Below are 25,737 nucleotides of genomic sequence, written 5' to 3'. Positions count from 1 at the left end.
AGCTGCGCCCCAGCACCGTGTTTTCTGTTTTGAGAGAGGGTCTCGGTGAGTTGCCCAGGCTGGCCTTGAGCTGGTGACCCTCCTGCCTCAGCCTCCAAGTGGCAGGGTGACAGGCACGGCCTGCGCCTGGCCCAGCCACCGCCGTCTGGGCCAGCCCCTCCTCCTCAGCCCTGGTGCCGAGGACAGGAAGTGGGGCAACACAACGGCCTCCCTGTGTGGGCCTATAAGAGGGCAAGGCGTCTGGTGGACAGAGACCGGCAGCCCTGGCCCACCATGACCCACAGCTGCGGAGCCCACAGCCCTGCCCTCACTTCAGTCCTGCTGGCCTTGCTGCTGGGCGGTGAGTGGGGCCATCTGACCCTGGGTGTCCTTTACCACCTTTTCACTGGGCACCAAACCTGGGGTCTCCTCGTTCCCATGGGGTGGTAAAAGTCGGGACTGAAACCCCAGAAAAGGAGACAGAAGCTCTCAGTGGAGAAGTCACACCTGGTGCCCAGAGCCAGGATTTGTGAATCTGGGGTGAACAGACCCCCTGACTGCACCTGGACCCCACAGTCCCCCACTGTGCCTCAGTGTCCTCATCTCCCCGTGGGTTTCTGTGGGGTCCAGAGGGCCGAGTGGCCAGGTGGAAGGGACTCACGGCCGGCCACTCCTGCTCCCACCCCATGTGTCTCCAGGCCCAGTGCTGGCCTCAGAGATCGTGGGTGGCCGGCCAGCCCGGCCCCACGCGTGGCCCTTCATGGTGTCTCTGCAGAGACGGGGAGGCCACTTCTGTGGCGCCACCCTGATCGCCAGGAACTTCGTCATGTCTGCGGCGCACTGTGTGAATGGCCTGTGAGTGTCCACCCCGGGACGGGCCGTGAGGCCAGGCTGGGCTCCTCAGGCCCTCCGTGCCCAGGCAGGGCTGAGGTCCCACAGCCACCCACCCGCGGCCTGCTGCCCTCCCCCTTGCTGCAGGAACTTCCGGTCGGTGCAGGTGGTGCTGGGTGCCCACGATCTGCGGCAGCGCGAGCCCTCCCGGCAGGTCTTCTCCGTCCAGCGGGTCTTTGAGATGGGCCACGCGCCTGGCTGAACGACATCGTGAGTCTCCAGTGACCCAGGGGCGAGGGCAGCCAAGGCTCGCGCTCCGAGGCCTGGACCTGGAGGGCCAGCCTGGCCCTCCAAGGCCCAGGGTGAAGGGCCTGGCCCTGTACAGGAGCTCGGCCCCGGGCAGCTTCAGCAAGCGCGTCTGCCTGGGAGCGGGGGCAGTGGCAGAGGGACCCAGCTCTGCTTGCTCCCTGGGGAGTTGTCATGATGGTGCACGGCTTGCCGGACCGAGCACCTCCTGTTTACTGTGGCCTCACTTCCTAGCTGGGAGCACCGAGCGCAGGGCAGGGCGCAGCTTGCTGGGTGGTGGAGCCACCGCGCAGCCCCAGGTGGGGACCTCTGTCCGGCCTCCTTGACACCTTGTGTTCTGTCCCTGCGGCAGCTCAGTGGGTTTGCCACCGTCAACGCCAACGTGCAGGTGGCCCAGCTGCCAGCCCAGGATCGCGGTGTGGGGCAACGGGACGCCCTGCCTTGCCATGGGCTGGGGCAGGCTGGGCACGAACCGACCGACACCCAGCGTCCTACAGGAACTCAACGTGACGGTGGTGACGACCCTCTGCCGCCGCCGTGTCAACGTGTGCACACTTGTGCCCCGCCGGCAGGCCGGCATCTGCTTCGTAGGTGCCCCGTGCTCCTCTGCCCACCACCCCACACTGCCTGGGCCACTTCCCGCCAGGAAGGGCAGTGGGAGGGCCACAGCCCGCAGGTCCAGCCTCCTGACCTCAGTCTTCTCCACAGGGGGACTCTGGCGGCCCCCTGGTCTGCAACGGGCTGGTCCAGGGCATCGACTCCTTCATCCGGGGGGGCTGCGGCTCTGGGCTCTACCCCGACGCCTTTGCCCCAGTGGCAAAATTCGCAGACTGGATCAACTCTGTTATCCGCAGCCCCACGGACGGCCCGCTCCCCCACCCCAGGGACCCTGTGAGCAGGACCTCCTAAGAGGGCCACCCCTGCCGCCCGGCTGGGCCACCCCACCACATTTCCTCACCCGGCAAAATAAAAGTCCTGTCTGTGGAAGGCGCCTGGCCCTGCAGCCTGGGAGAAAGCAGTCGGGGAGGTGGGAGTCGGCCTCGGGGGGCGGCAGGAAACGCCTGCTTCCCAGCCAGGATCCGGTCGGGGGCTCCGCTGTCCCTGCTAGGCACCCAGCTGTTGGAGGCCCGGGCAGGGGTCACAGCAGCAGGCTCTCCAGCCTCCAGGCCGCTGCCAGGTGGAGGGGCTGAGACCAGGGGCAGAGCCGGGCTGTGCTCTCCGGCTCTGCCACGCGGGGCACGTGGTCATGGCCCTCTGAGCCCGATGGCTACTGCTGAGGCGGGGTGGTGTCAGGGAGGGGCGGACAGGGCAGCCCAGCTGGGCCCTGCTCCCACCCTGGCTGGCTTCCGGGTTCCCAGGACAGCGGAGCACCTCCCTCTGGGGAGTCTGCAGAGCAGCCCTGGGCAGCCAGCCCGGCAGAGGAGAGAAGTGCCCAGGAGGTGGGGACAGCTCCCCTCCCTCTGTCCCAGGTCCCAGTGCCCTCTGTCAGGGACCTTTCCTCTTCTTTAAAAAAACATTTTCTTAGGGGCTAAGGATACAGCTGAGTTGGCAGAGCGCTGGCCTTGTATGCACCAGGCCCTGGGTTCAATCCCCAGCACCACAAATTAACACTTTATCACTTGTCAATGGACTTTATTTTATTTATTCACATGTGGGCGGAGACTCGAACCCAGCACCTCACACATGCCCAGGCAAGCGCTCTACCACTGGGCCCCAGCCCAGATCCCTTCCTTTCTTCTCGGTACTGGGGAGGGACCTGGGGCTGCTGTGTGCCCGACAAGCATCCCCCCAGCCACCCCTGGGGACTCAGGGCCTGCCCCTCCCAGGCCAGCCTTCCTGGCCAGGCAGTGGGGGTCCTCACCCCGCCCCTTCCCCTGGGCCCAGCTGTCCCAGGCTCAGTTGCAGTTCCCAGTGCATGGGCAGGTCACACTGTACCCCACGTCTGCAACAGCCTGTCTCCAGGAAGAGCAGGCAGGGGGCAGCAACACACCCCAGTCTCTGCCCAGCGGTTGAACACCACCCTGCTCCAGAGGGCACAGCCTAGGGTCCTCTCCCCATCCTGCTCCAGAGGGCACAGCCCAGGGTCCTCTCCACCCTGCTCCAGAGGGCACAGCCTAGGGTCCACTCCCCACCCTGCTCCAGAGGGCACAGCCCAGGGTCCCCTCCCCACCCTGCTCCAGAGGGCACGGCCCAGGGTCCCCTCCCCACCCTGCTCCAGAGGGCACGGCCTAGGGTCCCCTCCCCACCCTGCTCCAGAGGGCACAGCCCAGGGTCCTCTCCCCACCCTGCTCCAGAGGGCACAGCCCAGGGCCTGCTCAGCAGAACATGCCCACAGAGAGTAGCTGGGGAGGGAGTTCGTGATCCATGCTCAGTCAACCAGAGGCAGCCCTGAGACTTTGGCTGTCCTGATGATTTAGAAGGGCCCAGGGAGCTGCTGGAGCAAGTCTGGGGACCCTGGGACCACAACAGGAGAGTCTGGTGAGGAGAAAAGACATCAAAGAGAGGAGAAGCCAGAAGCAGACACCTGATGTTGGTCAGACACCTGGACCAAGTCACACCTGAAGGCAGACCATGAATTTTCCACTTACTCTTCTTAATGGAAGCTGTGCCCAGTTTGACTTGGCTTTTCTGTCACTCATACCCAATGGTCTTTTCATCTGCTTCATCTGTGCCTCCTTTCTAATAGTCCCCTTTTTGGGGTTTTAGGCCCCAAGGCCACAGGGATGGGGACAGGACTGTTGGGTGACCTCCACCCCCCACACCTGACCTTCTCTCCAAGTTGAAGGAGGAAGAAAGGGGAGGGTTGGAGAGATGAAGTGGGTTGTTTACAAACCACAGCCTCCGGGTGCTATTGTGAAATCTGGGGCTGGAAGGACACGGGTCAGGGGTTGAAGGGACAGGGGTTCAGGGGACAGGGGCTGAGGGTCCATCCCTCCTCTCCTTCTCCTGCCCACCCTAGGGCCCAGCCCCCTGCAGAGTCAGCAAGGCTGTGTGCTCTGGGTCTGGGGAGGGTGAGGTTCCAGAGGGCGACTTCCCCTTTCCCTGCTGGGCCGCAGCCCAGCTGGCAGATGGTCAGCTCCGCCCCTCCGCCCTCATAAAAGGGCCCCGGGGCCCCCGCCTGGGTCAGTGTTCAGGCCACAGTGGTGTCATCATGCCAGGCTCTACGTGCCTGGCGTCTCTGGTCCTCCTGGGGGCCGCAGTGTGTGGTGAGTGGACCTGGGGATGTGCCCAGCCGCCTATGGGGAGCCCACCAGGCCTGGGGGAGAACCTGGAGTTGGGGCCAAGGACTCGCCAAGCACTGGGTCTGGTCTGAGCCGCCTCAGACCAGTGAGGCTGAAATTCTGCAGCGAAAACGAGTCCTTAGAGCCGGCCGGCCGGCCGCAGGGGGATAGGGCTGGCCAGCTCCTTTCTCAGGTTTAATTCCAAGCCCTCGGGTCCTGGAAGTTGCCCCAGACCCCCTCACTCCGCAGGGTTCTGCCTTGGGCACTCTCTGCTGCTCCTGGGGCCCCACATGCCAGAGATGAGCTTTCAGTTGAGGCGTCCATGGGTGCGGGCGTCGGAGGCTGGGCCTCTCTGGGGCGCCGCCCTCAGGTCCTCTCGCCCCCATAGCGGCCCAGCCTCGCGGTCGGATCCTGGGCGGTCGGGAAGCCGAGGCGCATGCGCGGCCCTACCTGGCGTCCGTGCAAGTGAACGGCAAACACCTGTGCGGCGGCGTCTTGGTCACCGAGCAGTGGGTGCTGAGCGCTGCGCACTGCCTGGACGACGCGTGAGCAGCCACCGCCCGCGGGCCCAGGGACGGGTTTGCGGGCGGGCCCCGGGCGGGGCGGCCGTGGCACTGACCTGGTCCCGCGCCCCCAGGGCCGAAGGGAAGGTGCAGGTGCTCCTAGGCGCGCACTCCCTATCGCAGCCCGAGCCCTCCAAGCGCCGGTACGACGTGCGCCGAGCGGTGCCCCACCCGGACAGCAGGCCGGACACCATCGACCACGACCTCCTCCTGCTGCAGGTCGGCGCAGGCCAGCCGCGGTCTCTGTTGCTGCGCTGGGACGGTGTCCCACCCCGCTCTGACCCGCTTCCCCATCCCACTCTAGGCACCTTCTCTCCGGTGGCGCTGAATCCCCACTCCGCTGCGCGCCCCCGTCGCGGCTTAGCCGCAGCCTCTGGCTTCCCGCCCGCGTGCGGCCCTGACGTCCACCTCTGCCCCATTCCAGCTATCGGAGAAGGCGGCACTAGGCCCGGCCGTACAGCCTCTGGCCCTGCAGCGCGAGGACCGCGACGTGGCGCCCGGCACACTCTGCGACGTGGCCGGCTGGGGCGTGGTCAGCCACGCTGGCCGCCGGCCTGACCGCCTGCAGCACGTGCTCTTGCCGGTGCTGGACCGCGCCACCTGCAACCTGCGCACGTACCACGACGGCGCCATCACCCCGCGAATGATGTGCGCGGAAAGCAACCGCCGCGACAGCTGCAGGGTGCGCGGGAAGGGGCGGGTTAGGAGAGAGGTGGGGTCCGGGACGCGAGTCGAGGGACGGACGAGTGAGACCCGGGACTGAAGGGCGTATGGGGAGGGAGGAGCGGCAGAGACGCGGCAGGAGTGTGGCTGGCGGGTGGGGAGAGCGGAGGGCGGGCGGGCCCACGGCATTCACGGCTCCGCCCGCCCTGCAGGGCGACTCCGGAGGTCCGCTGGTGTGCCGGGGAGTGGTCGAGGGTGTGGTCACCTCGGGCGCGCGCGTGTGTGGCAACCGCAAGAAGCCGGGCATCTACACGCGCGTGGCGAGCTACACGGCCTGGATCGACGGCGTGCTGGCAGAGGGCGCGGAGGCCTGAGCGGGACCTACGGCGCGGGGCACGAGGAGATGGTAATAAAGGCGTTCGTTTCTATGTCCAGCATCTTTATTGAGCACCTGCCCCAAGGGAGACGCCAAGGGGCGTCTCCCAATCCCGGAGGCTCTTTCAGCACGGAAGCTGTCGGCTGTTGTTCGGCCACCGACCACACGGTGGCGCCCTCGCCCCTCCCAGGAAGCCGAGGGGTGGGGTACCCCTCTCCAACCAGCTCCCATCCGGCCCGCCCTCCGCTTTCCAGCGAAACGTGCAGGGTAGTTATGTGGCGGTGACTCACGACCTGCTGCGCGTCCCAAACGGGAAACAGGCTCAGGGGTCACACAAACTCCAGGAGGAGGCATGGCTTTGAAGCCGGTGATGAGGAAGCTGGGGTCTCCTGGGGCCCCGTGTAGCGGGCAGCTCTACACAGCCTGCACCTCTATAGACAACGGGGAGGTGACAGGACAGAACTCAGGCCCAGGCCACCTAGAGGAGAGGTGAGTGAGGCCCACAGCAGCAAGCTGGATATATAAAAGGAAGATTACATGGTTTCCTTTTTGTTGAAAAGAAGACCGAGGGTCTGAGGGGAAATCCCGCACCGCGCTGGGAACGGGAAGATAATATTGGAATCCGTGTCTTGGCTTATTGATTCTATGGAATGTTCACCCAGGAATTATAGCCCTACACCAGTATCTGTTGAGCACCTACTGTGTGCCAGCCCTGGGATGGGGGCCAGAGACACAGCTGAGGTCTGGGCCTGCTCCTGAGGAGCTTGGCAAATCCTCCACTGTGCCGCACGTCATTAATGTGGCTGGCCCTGCAGCTGTCCAGCAGTCAACCCAGCTTGGGGTGGCAGCAGGCAGTACTAGGTCTCCCAAGGAAGCTGCCCACCCTCATGGCACTGGGGAAGACAAACCCTTGTTACCATGTGAAGGCAGCCCACAGCCTGCAAGCCCCCTCTTGGACACATGCTAAGGGGTGGTGGTCTGAGAGTCACTTCCCCTGAACTCCCTTATACCTTGTGGCGCTGCTGCCAGAGCTGAGAAGTGAGCACCGGGCAGGGTGGCCTGGGAGGTCTTACAAAACAGCCCTGGGGCTGGGGGCCTTCGAGCCCGCCTCTCCCCCCTCTCCTCCCGGCACAGGAGGGTTCAGTAGGCCAAACCAACTGAAGCCCAGCAAGGGAGCACCCTGCGACACGCTGCCACTGCTACAGGCCCTTTTCCCAGGGACTGGCTGTGCCCCAGGGCCAGCGTCAGCCCAGTGGCCTGCGGCCACAGCCCTGAATCACAACATAGACGGGGCCAGCCTGTCCAGCTCTAGACTCCCTGGCACCCGAGTCCCATCCTGCCATCAGTCTTAGCTCATGGAACATTCCAGAAAGAGCCCCAGGGGTCAGGCCCCACAGTGCTCTCCCACCCCACCTCCTTGCCGATACTGGGCCAGGTGCCCAGGACAGACAGGCTTGACACAGCAACATGAAATGGCAGTTGTTCACCCAGGGACATCAACTCTCTTGGGCTTAGGGCTCCTGACTGTGGGCAGGGGAGGAGCCAGGAGAGGGGGTGGCCCATGGCAGCCCCACCCACTGCACCCAGGCCTCTGCAGGGGACCTGGTATCATCTGCAGGTGTCTGCCCAGGCCAGGGAGGATGCCTGCTCGACAGAGGGGCCAGGTGGAGGCCCTGTGGAAGGCCACCCAGGTGCAAGTCATCTTGTGGGCTCTGTCCCTCAGGCAGTGGCCCGGGCACTGTCGCCCATCCCGGCTGCGCCTCGGCCCAGGAGGCTGTTGCCTCGCTCTGGTGGAGGCAGCTGGGGATGCGGTCTGCTGCCCATGCCCTCCCGGTGCCCGGTCCTGCAGCCACAGGTTGCCTAGCACCAGGCTCAGGAACCCCGCCAGGCGAGGGGCAGGCCAGGATCAAGTGCAGACAGCCATGCTGAGTTAGCCGCTGCCCTCCTGGAGCCTTCCAGAAAGAAAACAAGCAAACCAATTATCACTCAGCAGGCAGCATGTCTGCAGGGCCTGCCCACCTGGGGGCAGCTGGCCCAGAGCACATAATGGACAGAAACGTTCCCTGCCAGAAGGCAGACCCCTGGGGCATGAGGCAGAGCACTGGGAACCAGGGCCTTGGGCTAGCAGCGCCAGTGCGGGGGAGGGGATGGGGACAGGAGGGCAGAGCCGAGGGCAAGGACACACAGGGATGGAGACAGACAGGCTCCAGGCCTTCCCTCCACCCTCTGCCCCTTCTGGCCAACACAGACGCCAGGGCCTGGTGGGCGTCCATTTGATGCCCGTAAAGGCTGGCTGAGCTCAGGACAGAGCAAGCGAGATGCCCCAGTGCGGTGCAGGGGCCCACAGTGACAACGGGGGCCGGGGACAGAAGGCCCGGCTCAGCCCTGTCCCAACCCCTGCTGGAATGGCCTTCAAGGAACAGGAGGGAAACGGAGGCAGCATGTGGCCTGCAGCAACTGGCTGGTGGCCAGCAAGTCCCCAGGACAGGGCCTGTAGCCCACTAGTCCTTGGGCAGGGACCAGGCACTCAGGGTGCTGGCTGCGGAGGTGCAGGGTGGGCGGTCCCAGAGGCCACGGCCTGATGCCGAGGGACCCGCTGACAGGGGTGAGGGGCCTCGTGCCTCCGACAGCCCCCAAAACAGGCAGGGAAGGAAGGGTGTCCAGCTCTAGGGCCCTGTGGGGCCAGCACCATTGAGTCCACCCAGTCTCTACCCAGCCCACTGGGCAGCACCGCTCAGGGGCAGCACCCTCAGGGGCAGCTGGGGGGTGTCCGCCGCCAGAGCCCCCCACACAGGCAGTTCTTGATCCAGCGCTGCTCCCACTGCTTGACCGCCGTGGTCTTGTTGGGGGACCTGAGCATTGTGACGCAGCCGCACCTGGGGGCAAGCACAGGCCGGCTACAGGGTGCCTGTCATCGGCCTTCCCAGCAGCCCAAGGCCTGGCCCGTGCCCATGGGTGATCCAAGGGTCCCAGAGCACTTAGACCTTCTTTCCGGTCATGCTGAAGGCTGTGCCTCGCCACCCTGCGGCCAGGTAGGACCTCCAGAGGCCACTGGCTGGGACTCAGCCCCCCAAGAGGGAAGCCAGGATGCAGGCCTGGCGCTCACCTGGTGCAGGCCTTGCACTCCTCTGTGGGGTAGGCGCCCAGGTGCAGCCGCCGCAGATGGTCCATCTTAGGCTGGCCTGGTGCTCTGGGGACGGGAGGGGAGGCATGAGGGCCGGGGCACAGGGCCAGACTGGGCAGGAGGGTCAGTCCACAGGTGGACAGTGGGTCTCCTCCCACCATCAGGTATCAACCCTGGGACACCAGCTTCTGCCAGTGGCCAAGTGCCCTGAGCACAGGAAACAGGCCAGCACCGTGGCCTTCCCAAGTGGGTGGCCCTGCACTTGGTGGCATGGGATGGCATGCACACAGGTGGAGCACAATGATCTCCCTGAGAACAAGGACACTAGTACACGGGCACAGAAATGGTGACTGCCACCACCCAGAGGCTGTGGCCATTGCTGTCCCCCTCCTTCTGTGCTGGGGATTGAACCAGGCCTGGACCTTGTGACCCTCCTGCCTCAGTTTCCCAGGTGACATCACAGGAGCCTGTCACCCTGCATCTGGGGAGACTGAGGCAGGAGAGTCAGAGTCTCAGACCCTCAAGAGGCATCTGCCACGTGACAGGCCTTGGCCTGGTACCCCTTGGAGGTTTAGGCTGGGAGGACGGCTGCGGGGCCATTTGGGACAGACCATCTGGGCTGGGAAGGGCACCGGGAGCGGCTGGGACAAGGGAGCCAGGTGCATGCTGACAAGGACCCGGCTGAGAGGGGTCTGAAGCCTTGGGCAGGGCACTGGTGGTACCCACAGAGGGCAAGATAGGCAACTGGGGGGGGGGGCAGTGCACACATCTGCCCAGGCACACAGGCCACAAACGCCAGGACCCCGCATGCCACAAGAGCCTGGGGGCAGCACGGCCTGAGGGGCTGGGACAGCCCTTCAAGTGGCTTCTGCAGAGCTGGGTTAAATTCTCTAGAACAGAGCTCCAGAAGGGACCCTGTGGCAGCCTGCCCTGCACAGCCCCGCCTGCCCCCCGCCTGCCCCAGCATTGCCCCCCACAGCCCCGCCCCTTTCTCCCAGCCCCACCCTTGCCTTTCCCTGAAACCCAAAGCCAGGCTCCAGACTCCCCACCGTGAGCACCAGAGGACCACCAAGAGGGCTGGCCAAGCCTGGCAGCTTCCCGGGGTGGCCACAGCATGGCCTCCCTGTCACGTCCTGGGCTTTGTTTCTATTTCTACATATTTTTGGAAAACACCCTCCAATTTTATGTCTATTAAAGAGAAAAGTAGGGGTCCATCTCCAAGATACTGACATAACCGACAACCCGTCAATCTGCGCTGCCTCCTGTCCAGTCCTAGGACGTACCTGTGCCCTGCCTGGCCAGCGGGGCAGCAGGAGCCGCCCTGTCCACCCCCATGCTGCTCAGTCCCCAGCTCTATTGCTCAGGGAGCCTCACAGCTTCCGCGGTGACCAGGACTTGGGTGGGGCCTCTGAGTGGTCTGGGTCTCCACCCAGTGACTTCAGAGGCTTGGTCCTCTCACCTACTCATGGAGTCAGGAGGCCCCCTGGGTGCCACTGTCCAGGACAGGGCTGGCTCAGCACCAGGTCGGACCCCACACACCCCAGAGGCCAGGCAGGTGGCATCCTGCACACAGCGTGATCGCAAGCCCAAGAAGGGTGCAAGGGTGTGACCGGGCTGCGGATGCCCCATGGAAGTGGCGGGCAGGGCTGCCACTCACCTGGCGAGGCTGTCTAGCTGCAAAGTGGTGGCACTGCCTGGCAGCGTGGGTGCCCTGCCGAAGTACAGGCGCAGGGGTTGCTTGGGCTGCAGGCGGCTGACCAGACCATCGCTGACGGGCAGCCAGTCCAGGCTGGGGACCAGCAGCTGGCTGGGCAGCAGGCAGCACTCGTCCACTAGTGCCTCATCTGGCTCACTAGATGGGCCCTCGTCTCGGCCTGTGGGGAAGTGGTCTCAGTGACCGGTTGGCACACAACAGCCTCCTTGGGCCCACAAGGCCCGAGGGACATTCAGGGTGACCTGGAAAGCTCCTTCGTGCCCCTGGCTTCACTAGCCTCCTCTGTGGGGCAGGGACTGCCAAGTACCCTCCAAAGAACTCTTCTGCAAGCACCAGTGCCCTTCCCAGGCACTGGGAGCAGAACCAGTACACCGCCTGATGGCTGGCGCCAAGGGCTGCCCAGCCCACTGGACCTGGCAGGGCTGGGCTGGCTACCCGTGGGACTCAAGGCGCCTTTCTGCCTACAGGAGCTTATACTCTGGCGGAGCATCTCAACTAGGGACTGGACTGTGGTAGGGAGACAGGACTAGTAGTTGGGGGTGCCTCACAACAGATCCAGAGCTTGGTGAGCAGGCGGAAGAGCAGGGACATGCTGTCCTGGGTGTCCGAGGTGGCTGTGTACACGGGCAGGCAGCTGGGCTTCAGCAGGCCCCAGATGCGAATGACCACCATCAGCTCCCGCAGCATGCCCAGTGAGGTGCCATCCCGCAGGAAGCTGTGGCCTGGCCGCAGTGGGGAGCCCTGCCGGACAGACGTACTGGGTGTGACCACCAGACCTGTGCGTCCCCAGTAGGCAGTGGGGCACCTGAGGCCCCTGAGCAGCGTGGCTGTAGAGACGAGCAGGTGAGGCTACTGGGCACCCACCTGAGAGCGACCAGCCCTGGTGCCCACTGTGCTGAGCAGGAGCCCTGAGGAGGCAGACCCCACAGAGGAGCCAGCTCTGGGGTTCCTGGGGAGCCTGATGCCTTGCTGGGGAGGGGAAGGTAGGCTCCTCAACCCGTAGGCGGTTACAGCACCCCAGGGCAGGGAGGCCTCCCGCTGTGCTCCCCTGCAGTGAGGGCAGAGCCCCCAAATCCACAGAGCAGCCGCTGCATGCAACTAGCTGGGGTTTGGACTGGTGTTGAAGCCCAAAGGGCACCAGGAGTTAGTTAGGATTAGGGTGCTGGTGGATGAGGAGACTAGGGAGGAGCAAAGGGAAGAAGAGTTGGAAAAGTTGGGTTGGAGCTACGGCTTGGAGGAGGGGAGGCAGAGGCGTGGCTGGGAGGAGGCGGGGCTTGGAGGAGGGGAGGCAGAGGCGTGGCTGGGGAGGAGGCGGGGCTTGGAGGAGGGGAGGCAGGGGTGTGGCTGGGAGGAGGCGGGGCTTGGAGGAGGGGAGGCAGAGGCGTGGCTGACGTGGAGGTGGGGCTTGGAGGAGGGGAGGCAGAGGCGTGGCTGGGGAGGAGGCGGGGCTTGGGGGAGGGGAGGCAGAGGTGTGGCTGGGAGGAGGCGGGGCTTGGAGGAGGGGAGGCAGAGGCGTGGCTGACGTGGAGGTGGGGCTTGGAGGAGGGGAGGCAGAGGCGTGGCTGGGGAGGAGGCGGGGCTTGGGGGAGGGGAGGCAGAGGTGTGGCTGGGAGGAGGCGGGGCTTGGGGGAGGGGAGGCAGAGGTGTGGCAGGGTGGAGGTGGGGCTTGGAGGAGGGGAGGCAGAGGTACAACTGGGAGGAGGCGGGGCTTGAGGGAGGGGAGGCAGAGGTACAACTGGGAGGAGGCGGGGCTTGGAGGAGGGGAGGCAGAGGTACAACTGGGAGGAGGCGGGGCTTGAGGGAGGGGAGGCAGAGGTGTGGCTGGGGAGGCGGGGCTTGGAGGAGGGGAGGCAGAGGTGTGGCTGACGTGGAGGCGGGGCTTGGAGGAGGGGAGGCATAGGTAAGGCTGGGAGGAGGCGGGGCTTGGAGGAGGGGAGGCATAGGTAAGGCTGGGAGGAGGCGGGGCTTGGAGGAGGGGAGGCATAGGTAAGGCTGGGTGGAGGTGGGGCTTGGGGGAGGGGAGGCAGAGGTAAGGCTGGGTGGAGGTGGGGCTTGGGGGAGGGGAGGCAGAGGTGTGGCTGGGAGGAGGCGGGGCTTGAGGGAGGGGAGGCAGAGGCGTGGCTGGGGAGGCGGGGCTTGGAGGAGGGGAGGCAGAGGTGTGGCTGACGTGGAGGCGGGGCTTGGAGGAGGGGAGGCATAGGTAAGGCTGGGAGGAGGCGGGGCTTGGAGGAGGGGAGGCATAGGTAAGGCTGGGAGGAGGCGGGGCTTGGAGGAGGGGAGGCATAGGTAAGGCTGGGTGGAGGTGGGGCTTGGGGGAGGGGAGGCAGAGGCGTGGCTGGGAGGAGGCGGGGCTTGAGGGAGGGGAGGCAGAGGCGTGGCTGGGGAGGAGGCGGGGCTTGGGGGAGGAGAGGCAGAGGCGTGGCTGGGGAGGAGGCGGGGCTTGGGGGAGGGGAGGCAGAGGCGGGGCTGGGGAGGAGGCGGGGCTTGGGGGAGGGGAGGCAGAGGCGTGGCTGGGGAGGAGGCGGGGCTTGGGGGAGGAGAGGCAGAGGCGTGGCTGGGGTGGAGGTGGGGCTTGGAGGAGGGGAGGCATAGGTAAGGCTGGGAGGAGGCGGGGCTTGGAGGAGGGGAGGCATAGGTAAGGCTGGGTGGAGGTGGGGCTTGGGGGAGGGGAGGCAGAGGCGTGGCTGGGGAGGAGGCGGGGCTTGGGGGAGGAGAGGCAGAGGCGTGGCTGGGGAGGAGGCGGGGCTTGGGGGAGGGGAGGCAGAGGCGTGGCTGGGGAGGAGGCGGGGCTTGGGGGAGGAGAGGCAGAGGCGTGGCCGGGGTGGAGGCGGGGCTTGGAGGAGGGAAGGTGGGGAGTGGAAGAGGTGACTTGGAGGTGGGGCCTCGACATACCTGGTTGGGCAGGCTAGCCAGGAGATAAAGCACAAAGTCGCCCACCCACTGCAGAAGCTGCTGCAGCGCCTGCAGCGTGTTCATGTCCAGGACAAACTCCTCAGTCTTGAGGTTGATCATAACCTTGTCGATGTCTAAAAAGAACAAGGTCAGAGCAGTCAGGGTGGCCAGGTCCTCATGTGTGCACGCTTTGCCTGCTACCATTCAGGCCCTGCACCCTGCACAGACGAGCACCCACTGCTCTGGCCCTGGTAGGAGCCCATGCCAACATGGACATGCAGTGCAGCACAGCAGGGGCTTCAAGGAGGCGGCTGGAGAGGAGCCAGCGCGAGCTGCCTGCCCACTTGGGCCGCCTCTCAGCTGCTCTTGGCCTCCACGCCTCCACATACTTGGGACATTGCAAATGCAGACCTGGCCCTGTGGGGAACATCGTCTGGGCTCACAGTAAGGGCCACCAGCAAGGGAGGCGTCCACCCGGTCAGTGGTGGCCTAGCACCTATTTACACCCCACAGGTGTTTCTCAGGTGGGTCCTAGGGTGACATGACCCCCTCTGTCAGGAAGGACTGGCTGGCCATGAGCAGACCAGGGCAATCACAGCCACTCAGCACGAAGCAGCAGGGGTTGCTGGCTAACCTACTGTGCCCCTGCAGAGGGATCACTGAACAGTCACCACAAGGTACTACTGTAAAATAACACCAGGAGCCAGGCATGGTGGCCACACCCGTTATCCCAGTGACTCAGGAGGCTGAGCAGGAGGATAACAAGTTCAAGGTCAGCCTCAACAATTTAGCAAGACTGTCTTGAAATATAAAACAGAAAGGGCTGGGATGTGGCTCAGCGGCTAAGCACCCCTGGGTTCAGTCCCTGTTATCAATAACACTGATAATACCGGAAGGAAAAGCCTCTTTTCCACTTCCCACCATATCTGTAGTGTGAGCTTGTGTGATGCACTGGCACCTGGGGGCAGGTGTGTGCACGGGGTTCCCGGGGTTGCCACTCACAGAAACAGGCCTGACGGCAGAGGCCAGGACTGGGTATCGCCATGTGGAGAGGTGGCGGGCAGGAGACAGTGCCCCATCCCCTAGAGAGGCCTGGGAGACAGAGGCTGCTGGGGCAGCTGGTCATACCTCTGTGCCACCACGTGACAACAGCAGCCCCTTCCCTGCTGGGTGGTGTCCCTGATGTGCCACGGGGTGATGGGGAACTTTTCTTCTAGGTAGTTCCAATTTCCTCTGAGGGCCACATGGCCACACATACTGTGTACTCAGCAGTAAGTCAGAAACCTGATTGTTTGGGGCAGTCCTGGGTGTGGAATCCAAGGCCCTGTGCACACCAGGATCTACTGCTGAGCCCCACTGAGCCCCAGCCCTGGCCTGGGAATCCTGGGAGTTTTAGAAGGGAAATGTTAGCTGGGCGCCTGGCACAGACCTGTCATCCCAGCAACTCAAGAGGCTGAGGCTGGAGGATCTCAAGTTCAAGACTAGCTTCATCAACTTAGCAAGACTGTCTCAAAAATAAAAATAAAAATGGCTGGGATGAAGCTCAGTGGTGAGCCCTCCTGGGTTCCATCCCCAGCAACACACACACAGAAGCACATTTGCTTTTCCTTTGCAAGTACCTATCACTGGGTTTTGTCTAAACTTTCCACCAAGAACCTGAATAATGTTACCAATGAGAAACAAAACAGGCCACAGGCCCTGTCCCAGACTCTCACCCACCGACGTCAGTGATCTTGGCGCAGATCTCGGTTAGCCGGTCGCCAGGGCTCTTATCAGGGGTGTTGAGGAAATGTGGACATAGCAGAGACTTGAGCGTGGAGCTGACAGCCATCAGGAAAAGCTTTGTGTGGTAGTCGCACACGCGAGTCACCGTACACGGCGAGAGCCTGCAGAGTGAGGCCTTCATGGCCAGGATCCGGGTGGAGAGCACCTGGGGAACGAATGTGTGCAGGAGGGCAGGTGGGCTGAGGATCCCACCTGGGCCTGGGGTGGACACACCCCAGAGCAAGCCAGTTGGCAGGCTGTAGCACCTCGGCTTGCCCACTAGCCTTTCTGGGCCTCACTCCCCTCAAGGCCAACTGAACAGTAGGAGGACCTGCCTCACGGGGTCGGCCTGGGACAGTTCTGTCCCCAGTGGGCACTCAGTGATGGTCATGACAGGGCATGGTTCTAGCAACAAGTGGGCGAAGCCAGGTTCACTGCTCGACAGGAGACTCAGTGGCAAGGAAGAGACCCCCGAGGGGGAGCAGAGTCAAAGTACCCAAGTGCTTGGCACACTGGCGAGTGAGCGGTCAGCTGCTGGCCAGTCTCCCGTGCCACCCGACGTCTGGGTTCCATCCCAGCTTCCTCCACTCTGTTTTGGTGCTGGGATGGAACCCAGGGCTGTGTGTACCAGCCACAAGATGCCCTCCGGCCCCAGCCTCCAAGACAACCTGACCGGCTTCCCACCAGATCCTGCTGAGTGGGACCCTGCTGACCTTCTCTGGTTACTACTGGGCTAAAGAAGACCAGGATGTTCTTCTTGGTGCTGGGGATGAAACCCAGGGCCTCCTGCACGACAGGACTGTCCTGCCCCGCTGCCCCCCTGGGCTCTGGTGAGACCATAGCCTCCTGCTCCAAGCTTCCCCGCTCCTCCTGTTGCCATGTCTGAGGTTGCCAATGGCACACCTCGGACCTGGTGAGTTCTGGGGGTGGTCCGGAGACCCCACTGTTAGCCGTGTCAGGAGGGAGGTCCAAGAAGGCTCAAGACCTACTTGCAGTGTTTCACTTTCACAAGAAACTTGTGAAGGACCGGGGTATAGCTCAGGCAGAGCCAAGGCCCTGGATCTGACCATCAGACCCCACACCAAAAAAGCCCCCAAACTAAGGAGGAGAGCCAGAGAGCTTTTCCCAGGTGCAGGGCCCCACAGTACCCTATCTGTAGCACCTCACCTGCCTTGAACTGCAGATGCAGCCTCACTGCCCCAGGTGAGGCCCCCACCTCAACTGCCCTAGGCTGACATCCCCCAATTCACTGCCCCAGGCTGGGGTCCCCCCCCATGACCTGCCCCAGGTGAGCCCCACCTCGTGCCCCAGGGAGCCCACCTGCTGCAGGGCTGCGCTCTGGCGTGTGTACTCCTCGTGCAGCTTCTCCACCAGGCTCTGCACCATGCCGGGCTGCACGTGCAGCAGGATGTCCCACCAGTCGTAGCCTGTCACCATGCAGTACTCCAGCAGGAACAGCAGGTGCCGCAGGGCCAGGGACACCTCCAGTGCGTGGCCCATGGAGGGCGAGATGCGCAGCATGCTTAGCTGCCAGGAGGGGACAGGAGGGGACAGGGAGGGTCGGCCTGCACCTTCCAGGCTGGGCTGCAGGCAGCGGGGGTGTGGCTCACCCTGGCCACCCCACACTCCAGGCCCCACAGGCTGGCCTCAGCCAGGCGCTCCCTTGAGCCTCGGGCACAGCTGGATGTCCAGGAGGCTCCCAGACCTCTCTGAGCTGAGCACACACTCGTCTTGGGTGGGGGCCCGATGCCTGCCAGGCTTGGGGGGCACCACTGGACCCTGAGGCCTCGGGACAGGCAGTCTGACCGCTTCTGCCCCCTGGGTGCCCACTAGTGCCCATACTAGGCTGGGGCCTTTTCCAGGTCACCTGATGATGGGGCAGCGCAGGCTGGAGGCTGAAGGACTTGCCAGCAATGGTGAGGAGAACAGCAAGGGGACCCACCCCTGTGTCCCTCCTGCGGAGGACAGGAGCCCTGGTGCTCTGGTCATCACGTCCCCAGCTCTGCAGGCGTCCTGAGGGCACTCACCTTCCCATGGTTGTCGATGCCCACGAGGGCCAGGGAAGTCCAGGAGAGCTGCATGGCCTTGAAGTGCACTGCAGGGCCTGTGGTGCGAGGGCGCTTGATGGCCGGCTCGTCCACAGAGCGCGGGGTGGCGGAGCTGTAGAAGACCACCATGGTCTGCAGCGAGAGGCGGTGCACTATGTGGACGCTGCCGTCGTGGAAGGCCAAGGCCAGCCCTGGGGACAGGTGGCATCAGGTACACAAGGGCAAGGAGCCAGGAACTGGGCTGAGAGCTGCTGCTGGTGTCCAGCCTACCCCTGGCAGCTGCTCTCCCCACCTCTTGCTACTAAATCCCAAGAGTCAGGCTTCGGGCTCGAGCCCCGAGGCCCTGGGCCAGGTAGCACCTGGGCTGGCGTGGCTGCCAGCGCCTTCCAGGGACGAGGCAGGAGGCCTCCGCTAGATGGGACTTGGGAGCTCCTGGACCTGCAGGAACCAGACACAGAGCCTCGTGGAGGTCCCTGGAGCCCTGGAGGGAGCCGTCCATGGTGGAGGCAAGCTGGGGCCCTCCGTGCCCGTCACCTGCAGCTGTCTTAGGGAAACCAGAGGTTTGCCCACAGCCAGTCCTGGTCCTGCCCATCAGGAGGGCAGGCAGTTCCACACCCATAGACTCAGATAAGAGCCGGCAACACGGTCCCTGCAAGTGGCATGGATGAAAACAAAGATTCTGTCCGTCCTTTCAGCTCTAAATAAAAGGCCGTGAGACTGATGCAGAAATCATCATTGTTACTATCCTTGGAACTGGGGATTGAACTGATTCTACCACACCATTTTGGTATTTGTTTTAGAACAGGGTCTGGCAAAATCGCACAGGCTGGCCTTGAACTTGCCGTGCTCCTGCTCCACCTCCCGCGTTGCAGCACAACTGGCGCGGCCACCATGTCCAGCAACCAGTGCAAACTGTGGTAAGTGCTCTTCTTCCCAGCAAATTGGAAAACAGAAGGAACTGGTGGACAGGTCTTCACCTCAGAGCTGAGCACACGGGCTTGTGCTGGACAGTGAGCCCAACTGCTGGTGGGCAGGCCCACAGGTGTGTACCCACAACCACAAGCAGGCTTGCTAGTGTGGCTGGTCTGGCCTGGGACTTCCCTGCCCCCCCCCCCGGTCACGGGCTGATCCTCAACGTCAGATGTCCCACACACTAGCAGTGCAGGCTCAGAGCCTCCAGCCACTGAGCGCTCAGACCCTGCCACCCTGCCATGGGCTGGCCTCTCCACGGGAGCACAGCCAGGAGGCCAGGCTCCCCCAGACCCTCCCAAGCTCAGCATACCAAGGCCGGGGTAGAACTGGGTGTCGCTGGCCACCTTGAGGTCAGTGTTGGTGAGAGAGATGGGCAGCTTGGGCAGTGCCACAGCCGACACACGGTCCAGGTCATTGGTGGCTGACAGGATCCGCCACTTGAGGATCATGGGCTGTTTGTCACCAACTGGAGCATTTGGGGGTGGGAAAGTGGAGGAGGAAAGTTGAGACGCGAGGAAGCACGTCCAAGCCTGGGGCAGGCACAGGCCTGGGGTGGGCACAGGCGCCTCTTCCGGCCTGGGTTCTGCCCAGACGGGATGCACTTCTGGGACTGCACACAAAGAGCGCACAGCTGGTGGTGGGGACACGCACCTGTCCCCAGATGGGACTGACCCAGCAGAGAAGCTGACCACCACCCTAGAGCCGGGCACAGACCAGCCGAGCTGGGTCTTTTGCTCCTTGACGCTATGGGACCAGAACACGCCACGGAGCCCACCACCCTCCAGGGCAGTGCCCCAGGGACTGGAGGCCTGGGGCTTGGAGAAGTCAGGAGCCCAGGATAGCCCCTGGTCACAGACTCGGGGAGGGGACAGGAGACCACAAAGGCTGCACAAGGGGACCCAGTCCTACTGCATCCAGGGCCCCCAGCTCACTGGGCTGCACGGTGTGTCTGGCCCTGACCTCTGAACCGCCCCAGGCTGGCGGGGAGTTCAGGCCAGCACTGTACCCAGGGAGTGGCTAGGCCCAGAGTGGCCAAGACTGCCAGAGGTCAGTCTACCTGTGGCTGTCCACCCTGTGGAATGTCACCTCGTGCTGGAAGACCTGCCTGCTCCCCAGGTGCTAGCCATGGTCCCCAGTCTAAACCACAGGGCACAGCTGGAAGGGGCTGAGCCACCTGTCCCCCCAGTCCCCATTCTGGTCTGCCCTGAGCCAGGACAGCCTGGGCCATGGGCTGGACTGCAGCAGGTGATGAGGGAAGAGTGGGACCTCAAGGCCGCAGGAAAGAGGGACAAGGACAGCAGGCAGGCCCGCTGTGGGGAGGTGCCTTGGGCACGGGGCAGCAGGTCTGCCTGGCCTGGCTGCAAGTGCCCCACAAGGCTGCTTGGAGGACAAGGGGCAGGAGAGGGGCGGGGGCCAGCTGAGCTCTGCCAGAGGCCCAGCATGGCCCTGGTAGCCCTGCCCGCCAGGCGACGTGGTGTCAGCCACTGGTCAAGTGCCCAGGCTGCCTGCGCCCTCAGACACCCGGCCACAGCAAGGAGTCACATGACCACCTCCCAGACTGGCAGGAGCCAGGATGGTCTCATTAGCAGCTTCTGCTCAGCACGCTCAAGGCTGACCACTCTAGGGTCCACTAAGGCCAACGGGAACGCATCTCCCTCCAGGGCAGGTGAGCCTGGAACCTAGGGCTGACTGGGTGGGTGGGTGGTATGGACATCCGTGGCTCCCCGGGGGCTGTGCTGGGAGGGCTCCCCTGGGAGGGCCCAGGCAACAGGAGGCTGGGTCGTGTGTCCTGGACAAACAGCAAGCCCAAGCCTCGGCGAACCAGGGTCTCTGGAAGATTCCATGACGTTCAAAATATAGTCTCCTGTGGCTACAGGCCCGTGTATGCTGCCCATTGCCCTGCGCCTGTTCCTGCCCACCCCCACATCCCCCCAGGACCTCTGCACTCCGTGTCCTGAGACCAGGTGCCTGCTGCCTCTGCAGGCAACGGGTGGACAGCTCCGCCTCTTAGCCTGTTTCCTACCCCAGAGACCAGGATGAAAGCCCCTGCCTCGATGTGGTGTGAGAGGACAGAGTTGAGGGCTGGGAAAGGCCAAGGCCAGACTTGCCCAGGGCCCGAGAAGACTCACCAGCGGGAGAGATCTGCTGAAAGATGTTGTTCACGGGGAGCCCCTCCTTGCGCAAGGACCAGCACTCCACGAGGCTGCTCGTCGGGCTGGACGCACACAGGAGCACCTGGGGTGCGGCTGGGTCAGGCATGGGGACAGGGCCTTCCGAGTGTCCCTCCCAGCCCCGGGACCTCACAGGCCTGTGAACTGGGCCCACCCCCTGGAGCGAGGTCGCACAGCACAGGACCTCCCTGAGGAGGGCACAAGGGAACCACACAGGGGCTTCCAGACTTTTGGGGCCCACAGGGAATTCAGGTGACCTGGGGGATCAAAGACACGCAGCCCTCGTCCCTGGGCCTGTGCTATGTTACTTCCTGGGGCAGAGGGGCTCTGAGGTGGCAACACGGGAGGCCCTGAGCTGGGGTCACCCAGGGTCACCACAGGGACCTCCTGAGAGGAGGCAGGAGGGTCAGAATCAGGGAGCCTGCAAGACACTGTGCTGCTGGCCCTGGAGCTGGAGGAGGGGACCAGGACTACTGTCCTTCCCTGGGCCTCAGCAGCTGAAAGAGGGGGATGAGGACTCTTCCTGGGGTCACAAGACCTGGAGGAGGGGGACAAGGACCCTCCTTGGGAGACCCGGTCTGCTGCACCGAGATCTGGGCAGGAAGGCCCCAGTCAGCTGCGGACTCAACCCGAGGGAAAGATCCATGCTGCTGATGCCAGTGAGCACGGTGGCGGCTCCTCACCTGCTCGGACATGTCCCGGGCCAGGAACTTGAGGTGGGTGATGGCGGGGAACTTGTCCTTGCGACTGAGGTCTGTGGTGCAGCGCATGAAGAGCGAGGGCAGGATCTCTGTGTCAATGCGGCACTTCTCGCTGACCACGCTCACGCACACCTTGTAGAACTGCACGGGCGAGGCACTGCTGCCATCCGCGGTGGCTACCACAATGTTGCCGCCGCCCGTGAAGGCGATGTCAGCCAGGGCCACGCGGCCACGCAGCCGGCACAGGCTCTCGGTGGACGTCAACACCTGCCCGCTGGGTTTGAGCAGGGACACTGTGACCAGGCCGCTGACGGTCACTGCGATCCAGCCCTCCATGGGCTTGCCGCCAAACAGCGTGAGTGACGGCGAGAACTTGACGCGGGAGAACTTCTCACCAAAGCTAGAGGCACCTGACTGTAAGGGAGGGGCGAAAGGCCTGCTCAGCCTGGGGTCTGCCTTTCCTGACCCGACAAGCCCCTCTGGTCACTGCACCCACAGAAACACCAGCACACTGGAAGGTGGCCAAAGAGTCCCTGGGCCTGCGCCGCTGCTGCCTAGCCACTGGAGCACTGCATGATATGGGCCTCTCTGAGCCTCAGTGTCCTCTGCTGCTGACAGAAGCAGAACAAGTCTTTGGAGAACCGCTGTGGGGAGGAAACGGGTGAAGGTACACACAGCGTCATGACTTTTCTCTGTAAAAGGCCAGACAGTCCCTGCTGCAGCCCCCGGGCTGTTTCCGCCTGTGTAGGGCAGAAAAAGCCACAGAGACACTGTCCACAAACAGGTGTGGCTGTGTGCCAGCAAAGCTTCATCTAGAGAGGCAGGTAGGGAGCCCAGCACAGTGGCGCCTCCTGCTACCCCAGCCACTCAGGAGGCGGAGCAGGAGGATCCCAAGTCCAAGGCCAGGCTGGGCAACTTAGCAAGATCCTGTCTCAAAATAAAATAAGAATTTTTCAAAAAGGGCTGGGATGAGGCTCAGTGGTAGACTGCTTGCCTGTGATGTGTAAGGCCCTGGGTTCAATTCCTAGTACTGCAAAAAAAAAAGAAAGAAAGAAAGAAAGAAAAAGAGTTCACAGGTCACTGGGTACAACCAGTCCACGTGTGGTCCACAGCCCTGGGCAGACCACCTGTACTGGTATGACATCCGCCTTCTGGCTCGGGCGATGTGCTCTGGGAACCGTGGGCCCTGGGTGCAGCGGGACTCCAGATCAGGTGGCCAATCTGCCTATAGGATATACTAAGGCAGGTGACCACGTGAGGATGGCCCCAGCTGCAGCATGGCTGGGCCTGAGGACCTGGTGAGACTCAGTGAGACCCAGACACACAGGTCACAGTGACCCAGTGACAGGAGAGTCAAGGACAGCAAAGTTTAGAGATGGATCTGGGTGCAGGGCTGGGGAGGGATGGGGCTGCTTGAGGGGGCAAGGTCACCTTGTGGGAGGCAGAATGTTCTGGAATCAGAGGGAACGGATGCACTTTGTGGAAACATGAAACACCTCTGGACTTTACATTTTACACAGGTGAGTTACGGACTGTGAGCATCGTGTCTCAACAAAACTTTTCTAAACAGGTCAAAGAGGTCTTGAAAGTCTCGCGGAGGCTGCACAGGCGCAGCCAGGACAGACTCGGGAAGCGGCAGAGCACAGGCCCTGGCCAGCCTCCTCACCATATCCCCAGGACGATTCTGCCAACCAGGAGGCAACTGGCACAGAAGCATGGAGCCAGGAATGACTAGAATGTCCCGGGCCCCAGCGGCCCCACTCCTGACTGGCTAAAGCACAGAATACAGAATTCAGAACGTTACTGACGAAAGGTCAAGGGTGGGCCGGGTTTTCAGGACATGGCCATCCGGGAAGTGGGTGGCTCACTGAGGACAGCAGCCATTGGCTAACAAGCAGCCTGCTGAGGACCAGGGCTGCAGGCTCAGAACACACCAGAGGTTTGAGCACAGGGGCTGATGCTGCTCATTCGCTCAGGACACCCACCTTCTCCACGTGCAGCGCCAGCTTCACACCATTGTGCAGCCAGGACAGGGCCACGATGGGGTCCCCCTCCACCATGCTGCCCAGGCAGCTCTCCCAGCTGTTGGCCAGGTGGTCCGCCATGCTCCAGCACTTGATCTGCCCGTCGGCATCGGCGGAGAGGAGCCGGGAGCCTGTGGGAACAGGGCGTCAGGAGCCCTCCACAGCGACAAGGGTTCGAGAAGGCCTAGCTGAGCAGCCGGGCCCACAGTAAGGGCCCAGAAGGCCTGTGGGAAGAGTGGTGGATACCCCGGGACTGGCCGGGCCAGCAGTGCCCCCTCCCTGGTGCTCACCTGACTGGTCCCACTCCAGGCAGGTGATGGCCTCGCGGTGCTGGGAGCTGACGGAGTGCACATCCCAGGGGTGCTCTGTGTCCAGGATGTGAATCGTGCGGGTCAGGTCTGAGGGTGAGAGCATGAGGGGCAGGTCTCACTTGGCCTCCTCCAGCCAGCAGCCAGCTTGCGGGACCTGTGGCCTGGGGGCTGGGTGGAGACCCTGTGGGGAACCCCAGAGAACTGGACGGGAAACACAGGACCACAGGAGCTAACAGTGGGTGTCTCGCGTCAAAAGTACTAGGTGGCTTTCTCAACGCCCTGAACCCGTGCTTCTGTGACTTCCCCCCACAAGAGCACATGGCCAGAACAACAGACAGTGGGGGAAAGTCACTGCACGCCTCAGAAGCTATCCACAGCCATGTCAGGACACTCAGCCCAGAACCAGGGCTGAGTGTCCTGCAAGTGTCCTTCAGTGATCCCAGCCCAAGTTCCGTCCTTCCACTCATGGGGGAGGGCAGCCCCTGCACCAGGTGTGGCACCGATAACCCTCTGGACCCCAAGTGCAGACTACAGCAGGGCAGGGGAAGGGCTCCCTGCCAGGTCTGGTCAGCAGAGAGCCTGAGGCAATGTGCTGGGAGCAATGGTGACAGTGTGCAGGTGGGTGGGCAGGGGCACACCCTGGTCATCGCTGCGGAGGTCCGTGGTGAAGGCGATGAGGTTGCGGCAGGACCAGGCACAGGCCAGGGGCACTGATGGGCAGTGGGTGCTCTTGGGCCACTTCTCCCACTCACAGACGTAGGCCAGGTCCATCGTGCCCACTGTGCACGTACACTCACTGCTCCTGCAGAAAGGAGGTCGGGCTTGCCAAGGGCTCCAACTGAGTGGTTCTGGGACTGAGATGGCCAGGTCCCTGAACTTGGCTTCAACGTGAGCACCGGAGGAATGCAATTCTCCGTTTTATTCAGACAGGATCTCTATGCTGCCCAGGCTAGTCTCAAACCCCTGGGCTCTAGTGATCCTTCTGCCTCAGCTTCTCCCCCAGTAGTGACAGGTGTGCAGCAGCACCTGGCTTCGGACTCAGGTTTCAACAGCAAGGGAGGCCTCCTGGGGAAGCAGTACCTGAGTGAGGCACACCAGAGGGAGGAGGGTTCAGCTGGCAGGAGTAGCCAGGGCAAAGGCCCTGGGGCTGGATCACACCTGAGGGATGAGAGCAGGAGAGCAGGGGGCTGCTCCTGGGCCTTGTGGGTGCCAGGAGGCCTGGGACCTATGTAGGTTTCAACATGCCCACAGGGGCCTTCTAGGGGCAGACTTGGAGGCCCAAGGTGCAGCCCTGGACAGGTCGGGTGACTGGGCTGCTCCAGGTAAGCAAGGACAGGGGTGTAGACACTGAGAAGTGAGTGGACCCCGTGTCTGTAAAGGCTGACCCAGGGACGCTCGAGCTGGGGGAGGGGCTGGGCAGCCGGGGTCTGGGCGGCAGGGCTGCCGAGCCAGCGCTCCTAGGCTCTGCCGTGCCTGGCACCCGCGGTGGGGCCCAGGAGAGCGGAATGACCACCACCCCATGTTCCTCTACGCTCCCTCTGCTCCACCGAGATGCACCCACACACCCTTAACAGTCCTGCAGCCCTGCCCCCAACTCCATCTGACTTCAGGCCCGGGAGCCTGCCCCGCGCACCCTCGGGATGCGAGGAGGACCCCGCCCCCGTGGCATGGTGGACACCGCCCCAGAGTTCCCCCGCAGCTCGGGGACCTAGCACCCTTCACCTCCAGCCCGCCCTCTGACCCCGCAGGCCCCGCCCCCGACCTCCAGGCCCCGCCGGCCCCCGCTACCTGCGCCCACCGGCTTCCGCTCCGCCCGCCTCACGCTACGTGCGGCCGCCCGCCGCCGGCTCCAGGCACCCAAGAGCGCTTCGCGGAGACTTCTGGGACGGCGAAGGCTCTGGCTCCGCCCCGCTTCCGGGTTATTTGCATAAAGCAATTCCTAGTAGGCCTTGTGCTGAATTTAGTCCGGAAAATATTATATTTAGTTAAAAAAAAGATATTTTGTCATATCTTGACCATAATTTCATTTGGTTGCGCTGATTCCGATGTAATATACTAAAAGGATTGAATAGTTGTT

At 63.5% G+C, this 25,737-nt stretch overlaps 3 protein-coding genes across 4 annotated transcripts; 2 read left to right on the top strand and 1 right to left on the bottom strand.

Annotated features, from left to right (window-relative positions):
- Nucleotides 1–165: 165 nt before the first annotated feature.
- On the top strand, nt 166–2,103 carry LOC114082187 (neutrophil elastase). Its single transcript, XM_071604806.1, is given in 6 exon segments — nt 166–340; nt 678–834; nt 958–1,055; nt 1,416–1,546; nt 1,548–1,703; nt 1,825–2,103. Coding segments are annotated over 6 exon segments (810 nt in total). The 5' UTR covers nt 166–273; the 3' UTR covers nt 2,026–2,103.
- A 2,112-nt stretch (nt 2,104–4,215) lies between these two features.
- Cfd (complement factor D) lies at nt 4,216–5,991 on the top strand. The gene is made up of 5 exons (XM_027923547.2): nt 4,216–4,322; nt 4,726–4,882; nt 4,975–5,119; nt 5,325–5,582; nt 5,776–5,991. Exons 1-5 carry the CDS (start codon nt 4,268–4,270, stop codon nt 5,935–5,937), a joined length of 777 nt encoding a protein of 258 aa, XP_027779348.1. The 5' UTR covers nt 4,216–4,267; the 3' UTR covers nt 5,938–5,991.
- A 1,927-nt stretch (nt 5,992–7,918) lies between these two features.
- On the bottom strand, nt 7,919–25,615 carry Med16 (mediator complex subunit 16). 2 transcript variants are annotated; one of them, XM_071604783.1, is made up of 16 exons: nt 25,449–25,615; nt 24,741–24,818; nt 24,299–24,462; nt 23,640–23,747; nt 23,311–23,480; nt 21,308–21,739; nt 20,583–20,688; nt 18,764–18,919; nt 17,461–17,672; nt 16,754–16,960; nt 15,389–15,599; nt 13,670–13,803; nt 11,326–11,518; nt 10,721–10,937; nt 9,046–9,129; nt 7,919–8,815 (listed from the first exon to the last, which is right to left on the bottom strand). In XM_071604783.1, exons 3-16 carry the CDS (start codon nt 24,429–24,431, stop codon nt 8,689–8,691), a joined length of 2,490 nt encoding a protein of 829 aa, XP_071460884.1. In that variant the 5' UTR covers nt 24,432–24,462; nt 24,741–24,818; nt 25,449–25,615; the 3' UTR covers nt 7,919–8,688. The 2 variants fall into 2 exon arrangements, with proteins under 2 accessions (XP_071460884.1, XP_071460882.1); XM_071604781.1 differs by lacking the exon at nt 24,741–24,818 and having other exon boundaries at nt 25,449–25,614.
- Between the last annotated feature and the right edge of the window lie 122 nt (nt 25,616–25,737).

This window comes from Marmota flaviventris, chromosome 1 (assembly GCF_047511675.1).
Source record: "Marmota flaviventris isolate mMarFla1 chromosome 1, mMarFla1.hap1, whole genome shotgun sequence".
NCBI classification, from domain to species: Eukaryota; Metazoa; Chordata; class Mammalia; order Rodentia; family Sciuridae; genus Marmota; species Marmota flaviventris.
Note: the sequence above shows the minus strand (reverse complement) of the source record. Positions and strands in the feature narration are given on the sequence as shown.